The sequence below is a fragment of the Carassius auratus genome, chromosome 19 (assembly GCF_003368295.1).
Source record: "Carassius auratus strain Wakin chromosome 19, ASM336829v1, whole genome shotgun sequence".
In the NCBI taxonomy this organism is placed as follows: Eukaryota; Metazoa; Chordata; class Actinopteri; order Cypriniformes; family Cyprinidae; genus Carassius; species Carassius auratus.
Window position 1 is genome coordinate 2,609,221 of NC_039261.1, and position 13,014 is coordinate 2,622,234.

Sequence of the window (13,014 nt, forward strand, 5' to 3'; positions counted from 1 at the left end):
TGACCATATGCGCCGTTCATACGGGACACGTCCCAGCCAGAATTTTAATAATGCCTTAAACATCCAGAGCAGCTTGACCAATAACATGCAGGTATTGTACATAGTCGACCAATCGTGGGGCTGCGTGTGAGAAGGTGAGATCTAGAGGGAACAATCAAAGCTATGCAAATATGCGCACGTGTTTGTTCGTTCGATTGACTTGAAGCATCTCTGCACACAAATAAAAAAAAAAACAAAAAAACAAAGTGCGCCACAATCCTTCAAGTCAAATGAACGAACATACACGTAAAAGCGATTCAAAAGCATAGGGAGCCGTCTGCTCTGCTCTTTATAGCTCTCATGATTCACAACAATCAATCTGCACAGTACAAATAGCCAGAACCTGGATATTTTAGGCAATATTAAAATCCTGGCTGGGACGTGTCCCGTATGAACGGCGCATATGGTCACCCTAATAACAGACCACAGATAGAGACAGTGCTGGGTAGTAATGGGCCACTTGTAACGGATTCCAAAAATAATTGTAGTTAGATTACATTTTAAAACGTTTTTTTAAATCAGATGAAAGTTACTTTTTTTATGGATTACATGATTGCATATCATTCACACAATGGCAGTTAATTATTCATAATTTATAAATGTCTCATAACTCTTTAAATTCTTTTAAGATTTCTAAAAATATTACTTTGTCAGTTTTTAGACTTGAGTATTTATTTACATTATAGAATTGCCATGAAAATGACATGTAATTTAATTTGTGACCCATATGCTTCAATATTTCTGGATATTTCTATTAAGTGAGTACAACTTAATATCGTCTGTTTATTCTAAGCGGACATGAGTCTGCTGTTTAATTCTCGAGATTGTTACAGCAGGATTGATTTTGATTGGGTGTCAATGATTTATCATTCAGTAGCTGGAAAAAAAAGTTCTGGAAGTGATTCCAACAATATTGTTTCTCGGTGCCTTTATCGTTATAGTTGTGGCGTGAACTCTGCAATTTAATATTGATAATTGATAACGTCCTTTTTGTGAACGGGCCTTTAGGCAGAAATTAAAAGGAAAACTTGAATATAAAACAGTTTAATTGCAAATATGAATATATTCTATAACAGTATATCAATAATTGTAAAATAACACTGTATATAAGGATTAATAGCTTAATAGTATGTGTTGGGATGAAATGTCAGTTGCTGTTGAAGATGGACTCAACAAGCTACGATCAGCATTTGTGTTGCTAGGACTTTGCTGAAATAGTTGCAAGCGTATGAGTCTGAGTCAGCCAGCGCTACTCGTACATTACTGGCTGATGGACATGTCACGCGTGGGAGCCATAAAGAAAATTAGTTCCCATCCAGCCTTGAGATAAATTGTTCAGTGGGACAAGGGGAGACATTTGTAACTGTTTGACTGTAAGTAATCGTCATGAGTTGATAGCCCGCATCCAATACTTAACCATCAATAACACTCTCCGCCTCCAGAGAATAATTTCTCTAACAGAAACAATACCAAACAACAAATATTTACTGTCTTTATGGCTCACAGAACATAGCGATGTTTCTCACTGTGAAGTCACTCCGAGTGAAGAAACAGTGTGACTGTCCAAACCCTAGTGAGCTGCCCTGCTGTCTATTAAGGCAGCATTCTCATTAAAACAGGACTTCATAAGTGACTAATGCAAAACACTGTTGAGTGTGTTAGATAAATAGTTTTGAATAGAGGTAGGTGTTGGCATGTTGCGAAGCTATTGCATATGCATTACTTTTCAGCAAATTTATAATTTTTTTTTTCTTGTTGTACTTTGCTGCACAAATGATATACAGTAGATAATTCTGTCTTAGCATTTGTGTAAAAGGCATTTTTGAAAGTAACACAATTATGCGGCCTACTAAAATACCATCCATGTAGGGAGCTTACTAGGTTTTGGAACAGAGCCCATATGTCTCTCCGTCTCTCATTTAGTCATGTTTTTTTTTTTTTTTTCTTTGCACTTGTTTTTATTCCTTTCTTCCATTTGCTGCAGGTGATGATCAGATTTATGACAGCGCTACAAATGGGAACCGCGGGACAGACATTAAGCCTTCTAACAAACTATTGGCATCAAAGAAGAGCCATAAAGTGAAAAAATCCAAATCGAGATGCGTGGTGAAGGAACAGACTGCACTCAGTGTGAGTCTCAGACATCAAAGGCAGCGCCGACACACATATACCTGCATCTCCACGCCAGCTCTCGGGATGCGCTGTTCTGCAAATTACTTTCCTTGCTTTCAAAGTAACGGCCACAGCATTCACACTGCGTTATTTATTTACGGCGCTTTGTTCTGTCTCACCACAGCTCTCAAGAGGGCTGTCTGGAGACACAAGACGTCTTCAGGCCTCGTCTTCAGTGCGCTGATGAGAGACGATGTCAGTGGGTTTCCATTCGTGCGGTTTCTAATTAGCATACCACAAGGATCAAAATGCTAAAGAGCGATTTTTCTATCCTAATTTATCGTGTTTGACATTTTGGCAAGAATACTGCTCTGGGAAAACAGTTCAGGTTTTCATGTAAGCAGATCTGGAAAGACTCTTCTTCAAGAGTTGTTGTTTTTTTTTTTCTCAGGGAAGCGGAGCGCTTGTGCCATTGACAGCAAACACGTACAGACACATGAAACTGCAGGAAATGAAACCTTTCTACAAGTGTTTAACATGTAGAGTAAGTACTGACCCCACAGGGAAATAAAATCACAAACGAGATCTCAGTCGTCTCTTCGAGAGAGCAGTGAGCTTTGGAATAATATCATTGTAGACCGCAGCTGTGTTATGGACAACAGAAAACAAGCCTGTTGCAATGTTTCTTCAAAAGGATACCATGTGGCTTCTTTCACGTTTCACAACAACTTTAAAGTTCACTACCAGTCAAAAGTAACATGCCACATGCAAATATATTTGCTGAAACAATCATGGCGTCTTTGAACTCGTTCATCGTGACTCGCTTTGCTAGTGTAGTGCTGAACCAGGTGCGCTACCGAGCATGTTTACTTTATCAGAAAAAGCCGGGCTGTATGATGCAAATGTCAAAATGTATTTGTTTACAAACCATAAAAAAATAAGATTTTGTTTTATTTTGTTTGATCTAATCATAACACAGAATTCACAAGCCAGACGGGACGGTATATTAATGTCAGTAAACTTGAACATGACAAATGTTGAGTCATGACAACTTCCCATGGTTGAAACAAGATACGTTCTGATGTTCATTCATGTTTATGTAGTGCATGTATATGGAGAGAGAAAGAAAGAAAGAAAGAAAGAAAGAAAGAAAGAAAGAAAGAAAGAAAGAAAGAAAGAAAGAAAGAAAGAATAGTGCAGTGAAATGCAGTGTAATTGGCTAGTTGAAACTGAGTCAACAGCTGGACTGAAAATGAAGGCAGACACAGCACAGGCCGTTTGAGATGAGCAGTGTGCTCATAATGCCTGAGACTGCAGTAATGCCTCTGCATTATTAAAGCAACAGATGGAAAGGTAAACAAAGAAAGGGAGCCACTCTCCCCATAGTCCATGAGTGGGTCTGGCACCAATCAGCCAGCCTCTTTAGCACCTTCAAATATCATGCTGCTGTGAGATTATGAGCTTTCTGGGGCCCAAATGAAACTTTATGGATGTACACATCTTTTATAAAAGAAGCCTCTTCTCCTCACCAAGGCTACATTCATTTTATTTAAAACACAGTAAAACGTGTTGAATATTATTGCAATATTTTAACATATTGGATATACACTCGCCTAAAGGATTATTAGGGACACCTGTTCAGTTTCTCATTAATGCAATTATCTAATCAACCAATCACAAGGCAGTTGCTTCAATGCATTTAGGTATGTGTGGTCCTGGTCAAGACAATCTCCTGAACTCCAAACTGAACATCAGAATGGGAAAGAAAAGTGATTTAAGAAATAACCACTCGTTAACCACAAATCTCCATCAACTGCAAGATGCTACCCTATATCAATATGGGCCAACATTTCTAAAGAATGCTTTCAGCACCTTGTTAAATCAATTAGTATGATGTTCCTAATAATCCTTTAGCTGAGTGTATGTTAAAATGTAATGTATTACTTGTGGTCTATTGAAACCGTTTTCTACTTAAATAGTTTTTGTGGAAATCATGATATTTTTTTTTTTCAGTTCTCAGTTTTTTTGTAACATTAAACATGTATTTACAGTCACTTTTAATCAATGCGTTACATATTAATACTGTATATTATATATACTGCGTATAGGAGAGGAGAGAAGTGTGTGTTTATTTGAAATGGAACGACTGTGAGACTTTCACACCAGAGATGAAGCGAGAGATAATAATCTTTGACAATGTAATTTCCATGGTAGTGGTGATAAAAGCTTTCCAGCTCTTCTGTAATAATCATTATCTTTGCTTGCCTCTGATGATGGCAGCTCTGACTGTAAAGCTGTGTTTACAATGACAGAGAGTTCCTTCACAGACAACTGCGCGCTGATCTGAAAATCCTGCTCTTAAATGCCTGGAGATGGCAGCTGCGGATTATAAACCCTTGTAATATAAGCCTGTCTTTGCCGTTTAATTTTGACAACTAAAGCAACTGAAAGACTTCTTTTGAGAGCTGCTCTTGTAGCTTTGAGAGAAACAGTGTTTTAATCCGGTAGAGACTCGGTCATGATGCCAGAGAGCTAAACCTTGACTAAAACACAAGCTGTGAATGGTCGTGTGGTCTGGATGCAAAAGATGCAGTGAGTAACTTGATCATTTTCATGTGCCATCAAATATAGGACACTTTTAAGTGCAAATGCATCATTTGTCAATAGTGCTTTTAAAAATGCAGATTGTGTCACAGCAACTGAACAGCCTTAAATAGCAATTTGTGCATTTACAGACATGGTAACACTTTAGTTTAGTGTTTTTAGACTTATTCTCACTATTAACTAGCTGTTTATTAGCATGTATAATGTCGGCTGTTTATATTAGTACTTATAAAACAGATATTAATGCCTTATTCAGCATGAGCATATTTCAGATCCCCTAACCCTACCTAAACTTTACATCTACCTTACTAACTAATAAGTAGAACACTAGGATTGTATTGAAAGGAAACTATTAGTTTTTAGTTAACAGTGACCTTAACAGTGGACCTTAAGATAAAGTGTGACCTCAGATGGTAATGATAATACATAATTATTCTTGCATGTGTTTATATATGTATAGTGTACAAAATGTTGTACTTCATTTCTGCAACTTTGTGTAAATATGGTTAAGTTTAAAGTTTCAAGCCAACAAATGATGAATGATGATGAATTTAAAAGGCAGAAAATAACGAGCTTGCTTTGATGTGATGCTCAGAAGTTCATAGACAAAAAGGCATTTCTAAATGACCATTTCATTTCAGACAGATGGGGAAAATAAAGCGGTTGAAGTAAGTTCAAAAACAGAAGCGCAGCACCCATCAGCTGTGAAGACAGCTTCGTTGATTATAATGGGAGTGATTAAGTTTGGACGTGTTATGATGTCGCTCGCATCTGATGCAGACAAGTTCTCAAGCCATTATAGAAACACACTCATTTATGTCTTTGCTACATACTGCATCTGAAACTCTTATACAAAGTGCATAATGCATGCACATTTATGGTTCAAAAATATGCATAAATGTCATGTACAGCTCTTGTATGATCCCGAAGGGTTTATTTTGTGATAATTAATGGCTGACTGTGCATTATCCAGTAATTAGCAGGATAATGTACAGTCAGCCAATCATTATCACAAAATAAATGCTTACTTGCCAAAATAAATGGACCTTAAACAATATTTTTTTTTTTTATCACTGTCAAATCACTGTGTAATACGACAGACTAGTTCAGCCAAATTTGACTAAATTCCACCATTGACCAATCAGAATCTGAGAGCTGAGAGTGTTTGTGTGAGTTTGGTCCAGTTTCCAGAGTCTGGGTGGTTATCATTTTGCCACCTGTAATGTAGCGCGAGACAATGTGGTTGTGAGAGTGCTTCTGTTTTTAGATGCTAGTCTAGATGGAGTATTATTAGCTTCTGTTGGGATGCTTCTCAAAGACACACACACACAGGAGTGGGTCACATCACACCGGCGATGAGTCTATTACGTGTGTCAAGCTCTGTCTCTGTGTCTCTGGTGTGATGCTGATGTTTGTCAGCTGACAGCAATCTACCTGACCTATCTTTATCTCCCAGTCCTCCAAGCCTGGAGCTAATTGAGCCGAAACACACACCTCCTCTTACACACAGAGCTGAGGAAAACCAGAGCTATTAGATGCAATTAAGGAAAACAAAAGGCACAGAAAAGCTTTTAGCTGGAGTCTGAGTTCAGATGTGGCACTCAGTCATTTTTGCCTGATATGATGTCACATCAGTACGTGCGCCGTCGAGAGTGTCTTTTTGTTTGCTTCATTAGTTTTGGTGTGGGTGAATAGCCATTATTCACACTACACACAAATCCAATTGGTTTTCCAAATCCAGTGTTTCAAATCCAACTGACTGTTCGCACTGTTATTTAACAAGTAATGAACCCCAAACAAATCCATTTGTTCAGACAGTGTTGTCATTGTCCAGTAATATACAAAAATGACTTTATTGCATATATGGTGCACAGACTTCCAAACTAATTCACTTTTAATAGATTGCAACAGGCGCAGTGATATTACACAGAGCCTGAAAAAATCAAGTTTTAAATAGGAAAAGTATAAACTCTTTGGTAATTTTTGAGCGTGACGGTAACGGTCTAATCAGATTCAATGATCTATGCTAAGTGAAGCTTACAGTGCTAGCGCCAGACCCGGAGATCAGCTGAATTGATTCAAACACTGTAAAGCTCAACTGGTTAACTCTAGGGGAGCCTGTTTTCTAAAAAGTGGAGTGTTGCTTTGAAATCCAGTGTGAGTGTTGGTGCTACAAGCTTGTTCAGGTTAATCAGAAATATGACACTTGTTGTTGTAAATATGAAATGCCTGGTGAATGGAGGTAAATTAGCTTAATGCTCTGTAGCCTTTGAAAATAACGTACCACCTACACTAAACCTAAGCAAATGTGAGATGTGAGACCCAAAACTGAAACAGCCATGACAATTAAGCTTGCTTTTGCAAGTCCTTGAGCACTTTTATCGTGACTTGCATTGCGAGTGCAGTGCTATAACTGGGTGTGCTACCGAGCAAGTTTACTATGTCAGAAAAGCCATATATATGGAGCTGATTATTTGATGGAAATTTAATGTGTATTAGTTTAAGCTATACATTTGTTTTTTTAGTCATAACATAGTATTGTAGTAAAGATTTACAAATGATTAGTGTTTTACTGCAGCTGATGTTCTTTTCAGCCAAACAGCAATTGATTGTAAGTATACTGTAGGTATTTTAGATGCTTGCCTGAGCAAAGTTTTTCTTCTCAGTGAAAGATGCAAAGTCCTGTATCACGCCTGAAAGGTTACTGCTACACAGTCGTAGTTTTGTGTGGAATATTTAATTATTCAGACAAAAATTCCTGTTGTTCAGTGGTAGAGCATTGCATTAGCAGCGCAAAAGCTTTTCGGTTCGATTCCCAGGAACACATGATAGGTAAAAATGTTAGCCTGAATCCACTGTAAGTCTCTTTGGATAAAAGCATCTGCTAAATTCATACATTTACATTTGAAACAGGCCTGAGGTTCCTTCTCCACTACAAAGCTAGCAAACTCACAGAAAGTTATTTACAGAAACAAATCATCTGCCTAAAGCAGCAATCATCCTACTGTTTTCATAAAAAGTTATGAGTGTGATCAAAAATGTGGAGCTGTTTGCTGTTTAAAGGGGTCATCAAAAAACATATATATAACATATATAACTTTTCAATATATTGCAAAAGATCAGTTATACTGACGCACAAAAGCAAAACGCAATGTAAAGTGACCATCTAAATACAGTTTGGTTCTAACCGTGTGCTCTCTCTCTCCAGCCGGCTGCACGTTCGAGGAAGACTCCGACCCCAGCCTATGTGAATACAGACAGGCACAAGAAGATGATTTTGATTGGCAGCTTGTACGGACCTACAGCTGGCCTCACATGACCTCTGACCTTACACGAGGTGAGTTCTGTTCTACTGCTGTGCTGTCATAAACCCCTGATTGTAATATGAATGTTTCCAATATGTGATTTGGGTTTATATGTAAAACCTAAGAAAGCACTGTATGTATCCTTAAAGTATTAAGCAATACCAGAATGCATTAAATACCTAAGTGATAACCAAACAAAACAAAACAGATTATTTTGTTTAATTCTGAAACAACAAAAATAGTTGGATAGTTGAAAAAAAAAAAAAAAAAATCTCTCAAAATGAGTTTCAAAAGTATGGAGCCATCAAAGGCACATGGAAATTTGCATCCCATCAAAAAATATCAGTGTTGGTTTGCAGAAGTATTATGTTCCCTCAAGTAACTTGACTTCTTTCACAAAACATTTGCGCTAATTTGCAAAAGTATTCCAGTCCACTTAGAAACTTTGTGTTCACACTCAAAACCACTAAAATATAGTTTTCCTTCCATTTCATATTTGTTTCCATCAACATGTCCACTTTAGGAACTTCTGTGGCTGGGTCATTTTGTGCTGGAGTGTCACGTTTTTAGATTAGCTACATGCTAACCTACTGGTAGCTTACTACCTTTTGAGTTTTAAAAACGCATCACCCATGATGGTTAAGATGTTGCCTTAGATGGTAGCAGCTTATGTAGTTCACAAGTAGCTTGCTAGTTTTTGAATCGAAGCTTGAGTAAACGTGCAACTTTAAATGTCTTTGTTCTTCTAACTGCTTAATGTAGGAGACCTTATCTACTTCAAAGAGGAAACACAAGCCTCATCTTTTCATCCTGACCACTAGCATAGAGTGTTATGGCAACTCATAGTGTCAAGTGTATTTGGTAATGTCAGAAGTGCACTGTTTCCTTCCAATTATACATCTGCTTTAGTATCACTTCAGGCCGTGTACTGCTGTTCAGATAGGAGTTGTGTGATTACATACTTAGAGTTCAGATGGTTTTCAGCCGTAATTGTACATCTCCACAAGGTACATGGGGAGCAACAGAAACACACAGGGCTTTTCCTGCTCTAATAATGGCAATCGAGTCTAAATAGTCATTTGTGTGATGTGCAAATGTATACGCTCTTGTGTGCATTATGGGTTTTTACACATGTAAGTGCTCTCACAGCACCTTTTCTTAACCAAGATAGCAATATATCCGACAATATTTTTATTATTAATAATTTGGTTTTTCTGTCACAATTGTGATTAATGGATTAAAAAATAATGAAAAATTATTATGTGCTACTTAAAACCTAATTAATGATATCAGCAACAAAATTTGCATTGATGCAACATTTTTATTTAATACTATCTATAGTGTGCAGTATAAAGTGTCTACTACCCTGGTTCCAGTCTAGTGGCATATAATGTTGTTAAGTGGACATAAGAAGCTTGAAGACAATCTGTGGCACTTTGAGTTGACATTTCTTTGAGTAGCCGTCCAATACTGCACTTATCTGGAGGGTTCAATTCCATCAAAGCTGCTAAAGACACTCCAATTGAGACAACAGCTTAGTTTATTGGGTGCTATTTGGTCAATATTATCGATCCATACTGGGGTATGTTCAGCATGTCAATGAAGAAGAACTGAGAAACAGAGAGAGAGGAAAGGTAGACGGGTGTAATATGGCTCTAACTCAACAGACAGGCTCTGTAGAATACCGATACTTCTGTCAAAACTCTAGTAATCTTTTGTGTTTCAAGTTTTACCTTTTTTTTATTCAATTCAAGGTTTCACATGTTGGCTTGAAAGGTGCACTAATTAATTCTGCTCTGTAGTTCTGCGAAAATTCTGTTTAAATGAATGTATGAGATGTAGATTTGTTGGTTGAGTAAACAAGTAATGAGTAGTGAATGCACCTTGAGTATCTCCTGGTTGATCCGGTTTTGCTGAAACTATGACGTTTAACTGATAAAATAACACGTTTAAAGGGGTAGTTCAACTCCAAATTAACATTATTAACATTATATTAACAAATTAACATTATTAACCTTCTAAACATCCCTGACACGTAGAGCACATCAAGTATGATAAATGGAAGTGGTTGTGTGGCATGTAAATATTTTCTAGATTCTGCAAGAACCAACAAGGTTTGTTCTTAAGCAAATACATTTAAGTTGAATGTACCATATTTGATGTACAACACACATGTGCACTGATCAAGGTTTATACTGTATGTGAATACAATCATAAATTAAATCGGTTCATCATATAAATAATCGGTGACTCTTAAAGGGATAGTTCACACAAAAAAATTCTAATTTGATATTTATCTGCTTACACCCAGGGCATCCAAGATGTAGTTGACTTGTTTCTTTAGTAGAAGACAAACCGAGATTTTTGCATGTGAATGGGATTTATCACTAAAACATACAATAAAAATAATAATATAATGTATTATAACTGTGGTTAATGTTATTTATGAGATCATAGAATGTATTATAATGTGCATTGAAACGCATAATGTATTAAGATACTTGCACGTATTAGATGTGAAATCTTAAAGTAAAATGTTACTGAAATATCTTCATTAGTGTTGTGAAGATTAATGGCTTTATAAGTTTGGAGCAACATGAGGCTTAGTAAATCATGACAGAGTTTTCATTTCAATTTAAACACAGAACATTACAAACAGAACCAATATTAGTAATTTGCACTCTATAAAAATAATTTGCGAGATACAGTTTATCTTATGTGTTAAAATCAATGCCATTACGTGTAAATATAAAAAAGTAGAACTAAAGTCTACGTTTATAGCCCACTGACAATTTGCATGTGAGTGTCTCAAAACATTATGGTTATTGACTGAAGCCTTCAATTGGTGTAAATGGATGTTCGCTCGTGATTTCCAGTGACATGCACGACAGCACGTTGGTGATCTTTAAGTCAACCTCTACGGACTCTACGGGAGTACAGGCAGCGTTCTGATGATTCATGAAGTTGGAGACAGCATTCGAGGATGAAGACCTGCTAGCATTAACTTCTAAGTGATGTCCAGAAATCCAACGCCCCTTAAGCTTGTGCATATTAACACCCTGATTGATGCTGAAGTAATGAGTTCTGTTTATGCAGAGCACCTCTTTGTTTGTGCTTCGATCATTAAAGCCAGACTTGTTTCGGATCTGTTACAGAAGTGTGTCTGGTCTTGAGTTTAGTGAGCTTGACTTCTAACAGACGGGCAGTGCCATGGTCTTCCCCCTGCCCCCTGCTGCAGGAACATGTCAACCCCGCTCTAAAACTTTGACATGCGTCTTTGAAGATCAGGTGCGAAAAAGCAAGAAAAAAATCTCAGCTAGCACTGCAGAAATTGCTCTTGCATTTAAATGGCACATTAGCACGGGCCAATTTTCCCCTTGTTTCCTGACGAGATTGAGATGCTCATTTGTGTTGATGCGGGGAAGCATTGCTGTCTTTGATGTCAAGGTGTAATAAGACAAGCTTTCAGCCTATCGGCTTGCTGCTTAGCTTTTTTTTTTTTTTTGAGGCTCTTCACGCTGCTTTGTAGTGTGTTGATTAGAGAAATGGATTGAATATGTTATTGAAATAAGAGGCAGAGGTAATAAGCTTTAATGGCAGTCTGTTCTTGCATCAGAATGAGAAAACTTTCAGCTGTTTGGAGTCCTGCTGTGAAATCTCATGAACTTTTGACAATATTTGTTCTGGCAGTTTCAGTTTAACTGCTTCGGCAAACTTTGGAGAACTGCTTTCTGGTCCAACAAGTTGCAAAATGAGCTTGATTTGGAACATTTTTCAAAATTAACTAAGCCCACGGTATTAACCATGTCTAAATCTTCTTTAATACGAAAGTAGACTGAAATGGTGGAAGGTATAAAGGTAATGCTTTAATTTAATACTGAGCTGTAGAACTATAGACCTTTTTGTTGAAGAACTTTCATTTCTGAGGACCTTCCAGATCTGTGGATTTCTGTTCACAATCATTAAATACTATTTAAATACATAGAACATAAATAGACAGACATTAACACTGTCATCATTTTATGTATTTATTATTTTTGGTATCTTGAGACTTTTAGTACCAATGAGAATTGTAGATGTATTTCAGAAATCCAAAGTTGTGTTAATCCTATTCACCTCCCAACTCCCGAACTCTCCATTCATTCTCTTATACTCCCAATCAAGAAGAAGGTAGTGCTTTCAAGAGGACGTTTCTGACATCCCAGAATGAGCTTGAAGGCGGAGGAGAGGGGAGACATGCCATTCGCTTGTCAGACGTCGAAGAAAAAAAAAGTGTGGTACTAACTTCTCTAAGACGACATGGTGTCAGACAGGCTTAAATAAATCCTAATTAAACTGAAGGCCTGGGGCATTGTGAGAGTTTGAAGATGTCTTTGGAAGTTTCAGAGTTTAGGGTGGATGAAGTTACTGTAGCACTCAACTACAGAATTGAAAGATTGTTTAGTAGCACTTTACGATAAGACCCCATTAGATAACATTACTTATTACAAGGCTCCCTGAAATACTAGATGCTGATTGGTCAGTTGCAACATTCCAAACTCTGTACACGTGTACCAGCTCAAATTTTGGTTGAATAAAATATATATATATATATATATATATATATATATATATATATATATATATATATAATAAGAAGAAGAAATGCACACAAATGCACACATAACACTTCATAATTTTTTTATTTTTATTTTTTTATCTCCTCATTAAGTTCTATGCAAACCATGCTGGGACAATTCTCAAACCGAACTTCAGTGACGTCAGTGGTCACGTGGTTTTCACAGAATGCGAAATTGTCATTTGATTTGAAGCAAATAGTTTAAATTATTATTAAATTAATTAAGTTAACTGAAAATTTTATGTCAGTTCAAAGGTCATGACAGAAAATCAGTTTCTTCAGGTGGATCAAGTCTGAAATGTTCTTTGGAGTAACGACAAGGCACATTTCTCAGAG

At 36.9% G+C, this 13,014-nt stretch overlaps 1 protein-coding gene across 1 annotated transcript in view; it reads left to right on the forward strand.

The window, feature by feature from the left end:
- The window catches only part of LOC113119138 (receptor-type tyrosine-protein phosphatase U-like), a 217,742-nt gene that overhangs the window by 42,888 nt on the left and 161,840 nt on the right, over positions 1 to 13,014 (forward strand). The window contains exon 3 of the mRNA XM_026288370.1: positions 7,964 to 8,092. Within this exon, the coding sequence (XP_026144155.1) occupies positions 7,964 to 8,092 (129 nt within the window). The remainder of the gene's footprint in view (positions 1 to 7,963; positions 8,093 to 13,014) is intronic.